Source organism: Poecilia latipinna, unplaced genomic scaffold (genome assembly GCF_001443285.1).
Source record: "Poecilia latipinna isolate Pla-1442-1.1 unplaced genomic scaffold, P_latipinna-1.0 Scaffold24, whole genome shotgun sequence".
In the NCBI taxonomy this organism is placed as follows: domain Eukaryota; kingdom Metazoa; phylum Chordata; class Actinopteri; order Cyprinodontiformes; family Poeciliidae; genus Poecilia; species Poecilia latipinna.
In genome coordinates this window covers 674,804-687,648 of record NW_015112640.1, presented here as the reverse complement: position 1 = coordinate 687,648, position 12,845 = coordinate 674,804, and the positions used below count along the sequence as shown (strand labels likewise).

General features: G+C 42.8%; 1 protein-coding gene across 3 annotated transcripts in view; it reads left to right on the top strand.

Annotated features, from left to right (window-relative positions):
• The first annotated feature begins 972 nt into the window (after nt 1-972).
• fancd2 (FA complementation group D2) overlaps nt 973-12,845 on the top strand; it is an 18,666-nt gene continuing 6,793 nt past the window's right edge. For 2 of the 3 annotated variants that reach the window (XM_015037329.1, XM_015037312.1), the window contains exons 1-35: nt 973-1,059; nt 1,258-1,318; nt 2,124-2,258; nt 2,349-2,416; nt 2,494-2,600; nt 2,720-2,780; nt 2,947-2,999; nt 3,090-3,168; nt 3,279-3,403; nt 3,483-3,570; nt 4,103-4,207; nt 4,291-4,391; nt 4,488-4,602; nt 5,168-5,203; nt 5,469-5,615; nt 5,707-5,841; nt 6,331-6,462; nt 6,913-7,020; nt 7,121-7,230; nt 7,339-7,393; nt 7,492-7,611; nt 7,759-7,832; nt 9,721-9,873; nt 9,961-10,061; nt 10,167-10,282; nt 10,358-10,466; nt 10,561-10,653; nt 10,734-10,828; nt 10,918-11,073; nt 11,159-11,275; nt 11,532-11,660; nt 11,754-11,872; nt 11,975-12,085; nt 12,219-12,349; nt 12,443-12,542. In XM_015037329.1, the coding sequence (XP_014892815.1) occupies nt 1,258-1,318; nt 2,124-2,258; nt 2,349-2,416; nt 2,494-2,600; nt 2,720-2,780; nt 2,947-2,999; nt 3,090-3,168; nt 3,279-3,403; nt 3,483-3,570; nt 4,103-4,207; nt 4,291-4,391; nt 4,488-4,602; nt 5,168-5,203; nt 5,469-5,615; nt 5,707-5,841; nt 6,331-6,462; nt 6,913-7,020; nt 7,121-7,230; nt 7,339-7,393; nt 7,492-7,611; nt 7,759-7,832; nt 9,721-9,873; nt 9,961-10,061; nt 10,167-10,282; nt 10,358-10,466; nt 10,561-10,653; nt 10,734-10,828; nt 10,918-11,073; nt 11,159-11,275; nt 11,532-11,660; nt 11,754-11,872; nt 11,975-12,085; nt 12,219-12,349; nt 12,443-12,542 (3,545 nt within the window). In that variant the 5' untranslated portion in view covers nt 973-1,059. The other variant, XM_015037322.1, reaches the window with a different exon arrangement.

Sequence of the window (12,845 nt, the reverse complement as noted above, 5' to 3'; positions counted from 1 at the left end):
AATAAGCTGTGAGACTTTTGACCACTCAAGCTCATCCAGACCGCATCCAATTCTGAAGGAGATAAAATATTGTGTTTAATTATCAAATAAAGAAGAATTAAGGGTATTTATGGGCTTCTGGCTGCCACATCCCATCCCTACATCTCCTTTCATCCGCAGCATCTCAAGCAGCATGACTGCAACATCTCACATGATGGTCAGTCGGGTGGTTCAGCAAACCCTCATGTGACTTCATCCCTTCTACTAAAAAAAAGGAAATAAATAAATCATTCTTTAAAAAAACATTCCTTTCTCCAAATTAAGAAAAGCTTAAAAGCTGAGCCAACAATAATACTTTAAAAAAAAAAAATCATCCGTCCTTGATCATCTAATTTTACTTAAAAGGTCATCACTCTTGTGTGTTTTGTGCTTTCTGAGCTCCCCTTCAAAATGATACTTCCATGTATTATTACTATTATTTAAGACAAAAATAATTGTGAAATAAAATTGTGGGATATTTCTTGTTTTTGATTTTCTAATTTGTAATGTATTTATTCCGACACTTATTTTTCTTTTTTTTCATTACATTTTGTTTATGAGAGTCGCACTGACGGTAGGAATGATTTAAACAGTTTGACGAAGAAATGACAGGAAAGTCGAAGTAAAAGTAAAGAGCTCAGCTCAGCGTACTCTTCGACGTTAAGAGGGTCGCGTGTTTACGACTCTGGCGTACACCGGTGTAAGTGCGTTCCTCTTAAATTAGGAGAATTAAGAGTCCTAACCCCGCCTGATACTACTAGACCGTTTTTCATAAAATACGCGCCCTATAGGTGGAAGGTTACAAACGGCGTAACCGTTGTTGTAAACGTTTTCACGCAAATGGGCCAACTGTAACAACAACGTCCATAGTTTAATTTTCTAAGCAGCTTCTTCGTGGAGCGTGAAGCACGTTCTCTTTCAGTTTTCAATACGAGGAGGAGGAGCCAGGGTTGACGTCGTGACGTGTTCCGTACTTTGGCGCGAGAGTTTGTTTTGCAACATCATTGTGCTCCTTGTCTCTTGACGTCGTTCTGTGGAAAAGTATGTCTCGTCATTATTTTTAGTTTAAATCTTAGGGTCTGCTAAAACAATACACTACTTAGAACGTTAAGTTTGTATGGCGATTGGGGACAAAGTCCAAAGTATTGAACGTACGTTGCGGTGTTAGCTGTCATGTTTTTGATTTACCAAAGATGCTTCAACTGCTTTTAACACTTTTTTCCTTTTATAATATAACAGATGATGCGCAAAAAGCGACGCTCCTCTGTGGAAAAAGTAGCGGGAACAACTGCCGCCCCAAGTAAGTTTTGATGTAAATCCACAGTTATCTGTATACAGATGCTAGCTTTCTCAAGTTTATGTCTGAATTATCAGGTATATCCTTTCAACGGCATTAACTCACACTGGAAATATTTGGAAACGATCTAACCTTTAGGTCCATTTATTCCGTGACGGTAAAAGAAATCCCACTTCAATAAATATTTTTGATTAACCCCCACAACAACAACCCATAAGTGTGACAGTTATAGATACTCAAACAATTCTTATAAAAATCCAACAAAAGCCTTTTGTGTATATATTTTGTTTAGCTCATCACTGTGCCTCGTATTGGCCATATATGACTGTTTTCCTACTTTGCTTAGCCACTCTTCGAAATCCGAAAGACAAGAAACCATGCTGCTGATTTAAAACAGAAAATACCTGTATGAAAATATTCACTCACCTACTCTTAAATCGCTATTGTCATAGCAATAATTAAAATCTTTCAATTATTTGAAACTATAGCAAGCTAGTATGGAGGAAATTTCATCGGGGGAAATGGTAAATAAGTACAGCACGATCCATTGTTAGATAAGAGTGTGTTTATTAATATTTAAATGTTAATAAATTAAGTTCTCAGTCCTTTAGAGAAAACTCTGGGTGAAGAAAGTGATAATAATGAGATACACATTTGTAGTTTGAAAGGGTAATAGAAGGTGTGTTGTTACTGACATATTTTTCATACAGTTTGTGTCTTCTGTAGTTTTCATATTTTAATATCTGGTTAACAGTGTTATTTTATGTAATATTGTGTTCTTTTTTTCTTCTTTTTTTTTTGTCTACAGAGGCAAAGAAGAGTCGCAACAGCAGTCGGCAGCCTAAAGAGGCTGCCTCAGAGGAAACAAGCGAAACTGTTTTTGTCACTTTTGTAAAAAAAGCCGGCGTCAGCTTGAAACATAATGGCGCTTCGCATGAGATCGGTAAAAGCACACACTAGTGTAAAAACATTTCAATTAACTTAACGAAGTATCATGTTTGCTTAAATGTTCTGGTTTTTTTTTTTTTTTTAGCTGTTGACCAGGTGGTTTTCCAGAAGCGAATACAGCAGCAGCTGCAGAAAAGCCCCAGATACCCTGATGTGAGTAAAATACCAGCACATAACTTTTCCTCATTTGCTACTGCTGCTCACATTCGCTCACCTCATTATGCATTTAGATCCTGAAGGAGTTTGTAACGGATTTGGAGGCTTACGTTGAGAACCCGGACAGGTTCAGGAACTGCCTTCTTCCATGTGTCCCACAGCCATCTGAAGGAGACGTGAGGTAATGGACATGCAAACCTTCTGGGAAGCAAACAGTCCACTCAGCAGCTTTCTGTGTTCTACGTATATGCTTATGTTTGAATTGTGCAACATGCCACCAAGCATTTGTCTTTGCTGCAGATCTGTCAGCTCATTCCAGGAAAGCCTCATCAGAATGTTATTGGGGATCGAAATGCTGCAGGTTTGATTTATTTGTGTTTTGCCTTTAACTACACACCGGAAAAACAAAGCAAAACAATATTTGTGTGACATGAGGATGTCACACTGTTAGGAAAAGAAAAAAAAACCACTCCTTTCTCTGAGATTTGTTTCCCTGAATTTCTAATGACTTGCGCATTTTCTTGCAGACTCTGATAATCAGCACCTTACTTGAGAAACTCCCTGAGTTTATGTTCGATGGGTCAGTATTTCACATGTCCATTTGAAAACGCCTCATCTATTTCTCGCAGTCTTTTTCACGACCCGTTTGGATTTGCTTTGTAAATCACAGCATTGTGGACGGAGGACTCAATATTCCTCGCATGATTATTAACCAGCTGAAATGGCTGGACAGAGTCGTGGACACAAAGGTGATATATTTATCATCTGTTCGACTTATTGAAGTTTTAAGCTGACTTGTTCTGTTTGCAGTCGCGTGTTTTAAGGAGGTGGTGATGTATTTATTTCTCCTGCGTTGTAGGAACTTGCTGCGAAGCTGATGGAGCTGGTGTCGGTAGCGCCGGTTGAGGTGCAGCGTGACATCATCACCAGCTTACCTGAGATACTAGAAGACTCTCAGCACAATGACATAGCCAGGGAGCTCAAGTAGGGACTGGATGACACTGGAGTTTTGTTATTATTGCTGTCGGTTTGGAGGCTTTCATCCCTTTCCTTTTCTTTGCAGTGCTTTGCTCCAGGAGAACACTCAACTGACGGTTCCCATCCTGGACGCCCTCTCCAGTCTCAACCTCTCGTCGTCATTACTGACGGAGGTACAGAGCCTGATAATGTCGTTGACGCCCCAAGTAAAGATGGGATTATTTTACATTCGCTACAGGAATTTGGAAATAAATTCCTGTAGCGAATTTGAAATAAATTCCTGTAGCGACATCATTTTACACTGAATTATTAACTTTTATTTGAGGTGCATTTCTTAAGAGGGGTATTGAAGCGCTTTATTAAATATTTGTTCCTAATGCACAATTATATTGGCAACTCCTAACAATTAGAGATGCACTGATTAGGCCTTTTCTAGCTGATACTGATCTTTATCTTTCTGTCAGTTATTGCATGTTAAATCCATCATTTTATTTTCTAAGGACTGTGACAGGGAAAAGATATGCTGCAGGGTTTTTTTAAAATCAAAGTCAGCAGGTTTGAATCCAATAGTAAATGAAGCAACTATATCCCTTGTTTTAATCTTCTCCGCACACGCGCGCACACACACACACACACACACACGCACACACACACACACACACACATACACCACTGCACCCTGACTGGTTACAGTTCTCTTCTCAGGTCCGAGAGGCGGTTATGGCCACGCTCGCCGCTGTCCAGCTGGAAGACCTGCCCGTTGTGGTGAAGTTCATCCTGCACTCTGTCTCGGCCTCGAACGCACATGAAGTCAGACATCAAGTCACGTCCATATCGTTTCACTCTTTCTTTGGTGGTAATTGTTATGAAGACATGTGTTTGTCTGTCTTCAGGTGGTGAGTAATCTGCGTCAGAAGCTGGAGCTGGAGCAGTGCGTTCTTCCTCCGGTGCTGCAGGCCTCACAGATCCGCATGAAAAGCAAATCTTCGGCAGGGTGAGAAGCACCTGGGTTCAGCTCTGCTGCAGCTCGATATCAAAATGTTTGCTTTGACCCGGCTCAGGAAGTTCCTGATTATGTGTTTTGCTTTAGATCTGCTTCTACAGCCGCCGCTTCTGGCAGCAGTCAGGACAGCGTTACGTTGGTACTTGACTGCATCAAGTCGGCGGTCCGGTTCCAGAAAACTATTTCTGAGGCTTGGCTCAAGGTTAGTAAATAATCTGCCAGGAAAACAATTTTCTAAACCTTTTTTTTTTTCCTAAAGAAGACTACATTGTGGTGAGGGGTTTAGCATTTGTTGGTCCTGGGTTCAATATTTCAGGCTGAGGTCTTTCTGCATGTTCCCAGCAGTTCTCCGCAGGTGCTCTTGACTTCCCCCTACTGGCTCAAAATATGCATTATTAGGTTAGATTTCCAAAAATGAGCGAGTGTGTGTATGCGTGGTTGTTTATCCTGTGTGTCTCTGTGTTGCCCTGTGACGGACTGGCGACCTGTCCTTGGTGGACCCTGCCTCTCCACCAGTGACCGCTGGAGATTTGCGGGGGATCCTTTGGGGATAATGAGATATGGATGGATGATGAAATGCACAAATGGCAGAAAAGCAAAAACAATGTTAGGGAAAAGTGAATATATTAAAATGTGAGCGCTTTATTAATGGGGTTGTAAGATTTTTAAGTTATTCTATTTTCTATTTTTGTTTTTGCCTAGGTTAAAAACAGCTGCCTTTCTTAATCTTCGTTGCTGTTGACTTAACTTTTTGGTTTCTTCTCCAGGCGATCGAGTCTGTGGATGATGTTGAAGACCACAAGGTGAGTGCAGTGGAGTCTGTTCTCAGCTGGGAAACCCTCGCATGTTTTTTACCGCTTGTACACATCTTGTTGCGTATTTTAAGTTGCTTGGCTGGCCTAATTTTGTCTATCATTTACTTTTTCCTTCCTGACAAGGACCGTTCATCTTGTCACTGACGCCTGTCAGCACGAGTCGTTGTTCAAATCTGCACCTGTCGCTGTGATGCTTAATGCTGCATGTCGAGTTTGTATTTGTATATCGGTGATCTCCGTGTCGTCGTGTCAGGTTTTAGATCTGCTGGTGCTCTTCATCCTGCACTGCACCAACGCCAACCAGAGCCGCCGGGGCGCCGAGAGAGTTCTGAAGCTCAAAGTGAGGACCGGACTCATGCAGGAGGCTCTGCTGCAGAAAACCTTCAGGGACTACTCTCAGGTGGCTCAGTCTGGAAAACACACGCAAGCCCTCTGCACAGCAGCAGTACCGCCCAGCAGCAGTTTTACTCTTGTAATTGTTGCATTTGCAGGTCATGCGGGGGTACTTCCCCTCCATCCTGGCTCTCGCTCAGAGTTTGGTGCGCTCCCCTGACCCCTGCGTGGTGCCTTTTGGTGGGCAAATGTACAGCCACTCTTTCACTGCGTTTGACTCTTACTGCCAGCAGGTGGGGGTGTTAATCAGTGCATGTCTGCGTTTTAGATCTCAAAGCCTCAGAGGGGCGATTTTTGTTTTGTACCAGCTTTGGTAGCAGACAGAAATAAGTAGGGTTATACACACGACTCGTAGTGTAGTGTAAGAAAATGTGGCTTAATGATTCCAAGACGCATTATCTGGTAGAAGGAGGACATTTACAGTTTTTATGGTTTGAAGACATCCTAGTATTCTAATAATTCTTCTGTTTTTAACAAATAGTATAAAGTAAAAAAAACAAAAAAACAATTCACATGTGGGATTTGAACCCATTTATCGTCATTGTAATTTATTAAAATATATGTGACAAAGGTAAATTATAAACAGTTTTGAAAACGGTTGTTCGGAAGGGAGATGTGAAGACAGGAAGGGGTCAAATTCAGCAAGTCAATATTAAATTTGGTCACAAGGAACCTGGAAGTAACTCGGAGTGATTTAAATCTGCCTGGTGTTGTTTTTACAGGAGGTTGTTGGCTCTCTTGTGACCCACGTGTGCAGCGGTGTCAGCGGGGAGGTGGACGTGGCCCTGGAGCTGCTCTGCAGTCTCGTCGTGGAAAAACCCTCAGAAATGGCTCTCTATGCTGTTTTTGTGAAGGTACATGAATCTGCCCCATGTGGAAAAAAAAATCTAATTGTTCTTTCACTATAGCTATGTATATATATATATAAAAAAAGGAACAAAATATTAAGTGTTTGGAAAATATGCCCTCTGCAAACTAAAATTAGGGAGAGTAGCTCAATGAGCTTTTTTTTCTTTCTTTTCTTTAATTTAACTTTTAACATCGTCCAATGTAGTGGCTTTAACATCTTGCAAATTTAGTCTACATATTATGTTATTACAATTGGTTCTATATTGAATGGACACTGTTGATTTTTTTTATTTCCGTTTAGTTGTAAAAACTAGATTTTTTTTTTGTGGCTTTTGTGAAAAATGTGCTGCATGAACATGACAGATGTCATGGAAATAAACACTTCCCTACTTGACAATTTTAAAGTCGCTCTTGTGTTCGGGTTGGATTTGAACCGGTCAGTGTGTTTGACTCAGGGGATCTTGGACTACATGGACAATCTCACAGCACAGCAGATCAGAAGACTCTTCCACCTTCTGAGCAGACTGGCATTTGGGCAGCAGCAGCAAGGATCTCACATACAGGTCGCTTATTCACGCGCGCTTACATATCAGAGGGTATCTGCATCTACCCTTTTTTTTTCTTCCCCCCGCCCCCACCAATCGGTTCGTTCTCTTCCTGCAGGACGACATGCACATAGTGATCCGTAAGCAGCTCTCCAGCACCGTGCCAAAGTACAAGCGCATAGGCATCATTGGCGCTGTGATGATTGTCGGCAGCATGGGAGCCTTGAGGTGATGCTCCATGTAAACTTTTCAGTTTGGTTCTTTCGTCTGATTCGTGTCTTTGTCATTCTTGTCTCACATGTTCTGCGTTGCTCTCTATCCACTCCTCCATTTCAGGCCTAAAGGAAAGGAATCACAGAGCAGCTCTCTGTCCCAGGAAACGTTAAGACAGGTAAGGCAGCAGCATTCCTCTGAGCGCTGACTAAACCGTAAGTGTGAACAAATGGCTTTTTGATACGGTCTGACACATTTCTTTTGTCTCTCTTGCAGGTGACGGCTCTGCTGGAGCTGGTGAAGTCGAGCAGCGAAAGCTCTCCCGAGGCAGCGGCTCTGTACTACGATGAACTGGCCAACCTCATCTGGAGTTCTGCGCTGGACCCGCAGGTGGAGGTACGTCTCAGGAATTTCCCCAAGGAAAACTAAAACGGCAACGTTTTGTTATATTTTCAACGATTTTTAAGATGAAGACATTCAGATTAAGATTAAGCAGTCTCACAAACAAGTATTTCACGTTCATTGTTTGCAATGTTTTGACAGGAAATGATTGGGATGAGTGTCCTGGATGACTTCCAGGATGACTTTGTAGTGGACCTTGGACCAGATATAGCAGGGTTGGTGCTCAAAATCAAATAAAATAAAAAATAATTTTAATTGTAAATTATTTGCATAATTTGCACAGTTTCAATGGATAAATATGGATATTTTGATTAAAGTAATTTTTGCAGAGCTGTAACTTCACCCTACAGTACAGTCATGGCCAAACGTTTTGAGAATGATTCAAATGTTAATGTTTACAACGTCTACTGCTTCAGTTTTTATAATGGCAATGTGCATAAACTCCAGAATGTTATGAAGAGTGATCATCTTAACAGCAATTAATTGCAAAGTCAATATTCGCCTAGAAAATGAACTTTATCCCCCCAAAACATATTTTAACTTCATTGCAGCCCTGCCTTAAAAGGACCAGCTAACATCGTTTCAGTAATTGCTCCATTAACACAGGTGTGGGTGTTGATGAGGACAGGGCTGGAGATCAATCTGTCATGATTAAGTAAGAATGACACCACTGGACACTTTAAAAAGAGGCTGGTGCTTGGCATCATTGTTTCTCTTCTGTGAACCATGGTTATCTCTAAAGAAACACGTGCAGTCATCATTGCACTGCACAAAAATGGCCTAACAGGGAAGAGTATCGCAGCTAGAAAGATTGCACCTCAGTCAACAATCTATCGCATCATCAAGAACTTCAAGGAGAGAGGTTCCATTGTTGCCAAAAAGGCTCCAGGGCGCCCAAGAAAGACCAGCAAGCGCCAGGACCGTCTCTTAAAAGTGTTTCAGCTGCGGGATCGGGCTACCAGCAGTGCAGAGCTTGCTCAGGAATGGCAGCAGGCAGGTGTGAGTGCATCTGCACGCACTGTGAGGCGGAGACTCTTGGAGCAAGGCCTGGTCTCAAGGAGGGCAGCAAAGAAGCCACTTCTCTCCAGGAAAAACATCAGGGACAGACTGATATTCTGCAAAAGGTACAGGGAGTGGACTGCTGAGGACTGGGGTAAAGTCATTTTCTCTGATGAATCCCCTTTCCGATTGTTTGGGACATCTGGAAAACAGCTTGTTCGGAGAAGACGAGGTGAGCGCTACCACCGTCTCACGCCAACCGTAAAGCATCCTGAAACCATTCATGTGTGGGGTTGCTTCTCAGCCAAGGGAGTCGGCTCTCTCACAGTCTTGCCTAAAAACACAGCCATGAATAAAGAATGGTACCAGAATGTCCTCCGAGAGCAACTTCTCCCAACCGTCCAAGAGCAGTTTGGTGATGAACAATGCCTTTTCCAGCATGATGGAGCACCTCGCCATGAACCAAAGGTGATAACTAACTGGCTCAGGGAACAAAACATAGAGATTTTGGGTCCATGGCCTGGAAACCCCCCAGATCTTAATCCCATTGAAAACTTGTGCTCAATCATCAAGAGACGGGTGGGCAAACAAAAACCAAGGAATTCTGACAAAATGCAAGCATTGATTGATGGTGCAAGAATGGACTGCTGTCAGTCAGGACTTGGTCCAGAAGTTGATTGAGAGCATGCCAGGGAGAATTGCAGAGGTCCTGAAGAAGAGGGGTCAACACTGCAAATATTGACTTGCTGCATTAACTCATTCTGTCAATAAAAGCTTTTGTTACTCATAATATGATTGCAGTTGTATTTCTGTATGTGATGAAAACATCTGACATACACACATGAAAACCAGAGGGCAGCAGATCATGTGAAAATATAATATTTCTGTCATTCTCAAAACCTTTGGCCATGACTTTTGGAATGAGTTTTCTGGGTTAGGATAGGCATGGTGAAAGAAAATACCGTATGGAAAAATATTTTTATTTCCAAACATTCTAGTGTCCCACAGCTTATTCCGTCTTTCTCTAAAAGTGGAGTCATTTGTTCATTCATTCATAGTTTCTTTCTTTCGCCCGTTCAGCTCACGTTCTGTTCTTCGTTCCAGATCCTTCATCTTTCCGGCCTGTGCCCTGTACAACCTCGAGGAGGATGAGAGTCAGGGAGGCATCGCCATCAACCTGTTGCCTCTGCTGGCCAAAGAAACCCAACATAAAGGAGAGCAGCAGCGATCTCAAATTGGGAAACAGAAGCAAGAAAAGTCGGTGACTTTGTGAAACGGGATGTTTATATGTAGGTTGTGACCATGACTGCTAATGTTATGCGTTTTTTTTTTTTTTTTTTACAGGCGGGTGTCCCCTCTCTGCTTATCTCCCTTTTTCCGCCTATTGAGGCTTTGTGAAGAGAAACGGCATCAGGGAGATCTAGAAGAGATCGATGCCCTCGTGGGTGAGAACAGTGAGAAACAAGTTTTTCTTCTTTTTTTTTTTTAAATCTTCCTCAGTTTTAAAGCATTTTTTTTTTCTCTGCACGTTTACATTTTCCACATCACAGGATGTCCTCTGATCCTGACAAACATGGACGTAGTGGACAAAGTTGACAGCCTGTCAAAAGCTGAGAGGGAGTTCCTCTGTACTTTGCTCTTTCACACCATCAACTGGTTCAGAGAGGTAACTGCAGCTCGAAAACAAAAAAAGAACGAGCGTTTATAAAGATGCCAATGTGACTGAAGTTTGTTTTCACAGGTCGTGAACGCGTTCTGCACACAGAAAGAGACGGAGATGAAGATGAAGGTGATGACTCGCCTGCAGAACATCACTGTTCTGCAGGCGCTGTTGGAGAGGGCTCTCGCAGGTGTTTTTTTGTTTGTTTCTCCAATAACTGATTTATAAACCCCTTCCCCCGTCCCCATACCCAATTAGTCTTAGTTTTTTCCTCCTGCTTTCAGGAACTCCTGGTTACATGCCACCTGTTTCAAACTTTGATGGAGAAACTACAGATGGGATCAGTTTTGGTGTTCCTGTGAACAAGGAAAATAAAGGTAGTTAAATCCCCCCTCCCACCCACCCCAACACACACACACACACGCTTGTATTTGTTTAACTGTCCTGTGCTGCTCAGATGGAACGGGAAAAAAGCGAAAGGCTCCTGGTAAGAATGCCCCAGAAGGCGCCTCTCAGCCTGAGGAGGCGACCGAAGCAGACGAAACTCAGCAGGTGGCGGCTTTAGATGAATATAATTCTGTTTAAAGCAAATATAAACATGCGGACGTAAAAAAAAAAAAAAAATTATAAATGTTCTGCAGGAGCAGCCGGAAAAGGAGAAGGAAAAAGAGAACCGGCTCGGCGTCAGATTGACGGCGTACAGGCCGTTCTTCAGAGAGCTGGACATGGAGGTGCTCAGTGTGCTGCAGTGTGGTTTGCTGTCACGCTCGCTGCTGGACTCGGAGCTCCACACTAAGGTGAGGCTGTGAATAATTGATGTGATCCTGCTTTGGCTTAATTGCATTTATCCTAAACACCCAGTACATTATTTAAATGACCGAGGTTCAAGAGGAGGTCGTGTTGGGCCCCACTGAGCTGGTCTTCCTGCTGGAGGATATGCAGCACAAGCTGGAGTTCAGTCTCACTGCCGCTCCAGCAAAGAGGGCTCCGTTCCTCAAGGTACAGACTAATACGACACGATAGCAAAGAGGACGGCTGCATGTTCACAAACTATTTAAAGGTTAACAAAAGGGAGGAGGGTGTTTTCTGGCCAAAAGTAGTTGCAGAAAGTAAAACAAAAACAAAAAAAACAAAAACTTTGTGCTGAGGAGGGCTAAGAAGGATTCAGTCTCCAGTTCTCCACCGTTTTAGAAGAAACATTGATCAAGGTGCAAATCTATAAAGCTGCATCAACAGAGACATTTTATTTTCGTAGATGAGGGCGGATAAAACCGTGGGATTCTCACATCTGCAACAGAGGAGTACAAAAGACATCGCGTCCTACTGTGTCCAGCTGTTACCCGCCCTCTGCTCACATCTGGAAAACTGCCATAATCATTTTCAGGTACAGAATCCCTTAATTCTCATGTCTCCTGTCGTCTCTTTAAATGAATTTAAAAAAAAAAAACCCTTACTGAATGCATTTGTGCATTTACAGACTCTGCTGTCTGAGAACAACGGCGTTGTGGACGGACCATCTACGGACGTGGAGGAGCACCAGGTGATGTCATCAGGTTACCAGCTGCTCCTGCAGGTCATAAACACCACCTTGAATTGGTAAGTGAACGTTGGGTCCTAAACCCAGGAGCTTGGAAGTGCGGCGCACCGTGTCGGCCTTTTCTTGGTTTGCTGAGCTGTTCTATAATTGGGATCCGTCAGGTCTGGATTCAGCCAGCCAGGACAGCGGAGCTTGCTGAAGAAAGCTCTGGGGGTTTTGGCTGGACGACTTAAAGAAGGGGGTCCTGAACTGACCCTGGAGCAGCTCGTCAAGTGGGTTCCGATTTTCTAAACCAGATGACAGACCAGATTCTGCACTTTGACTGGTTTTCATTAAGGATTTAAGATCCTTGTTTTACTTGCACCCCTGTGTCGCGATGCCTAATATTCATCCCTGCTCTTCTAGGCACAGTTTCGAGTACCTGCTGAACTTCCGCAGCACCATGCCGAGCCTGAGCACAGCTCTGTGTCTCTCCCAGCTCCTGTCAACTGTGTCAGAGAAGGGAGGAAACCCCGGTGCTTACAGAGAGCAGACCGGTGAGGCTGACATCCGGACATAAATCTTCCACTCCACCATCCAGAAAAAAAAAAAAAAAATGTGATGAATCTGGTCTCGTTTTTGCATCGCAGCTTCCCTGGCGCGCCGCTTCCTGAACCAAAGTTGGGTGACGGCTAGCGGAGAGAAAGAGCGAGGCAGCAAATTCAACGAGGCACTTCACACGCTCCTGAGGTAGGTCTGCATCGCACACAAAAATGCTCAACGCGGAGGCTCACCAGAAAGGATAGCTGCACATAGTTACCTATCCTGGTTTTTTTTGTTTTGTTTTGTTTTGTTTTTTTGCCTTGTATCAAATTTCCATGGAAATCATCTTAAAGGCGTGAATCCCACACAGAACTAAAACTAATAGCTCACACAAGATGGTTACAAAAAAAGATTACATTCTTTCTGAACGCACTCCTATTTTTTTTTTTTTTTTTTTTTTAAATTTATTTTTTTTACCTCTTTTAAACGGTTTTTTTTTTTTCCTCCTAA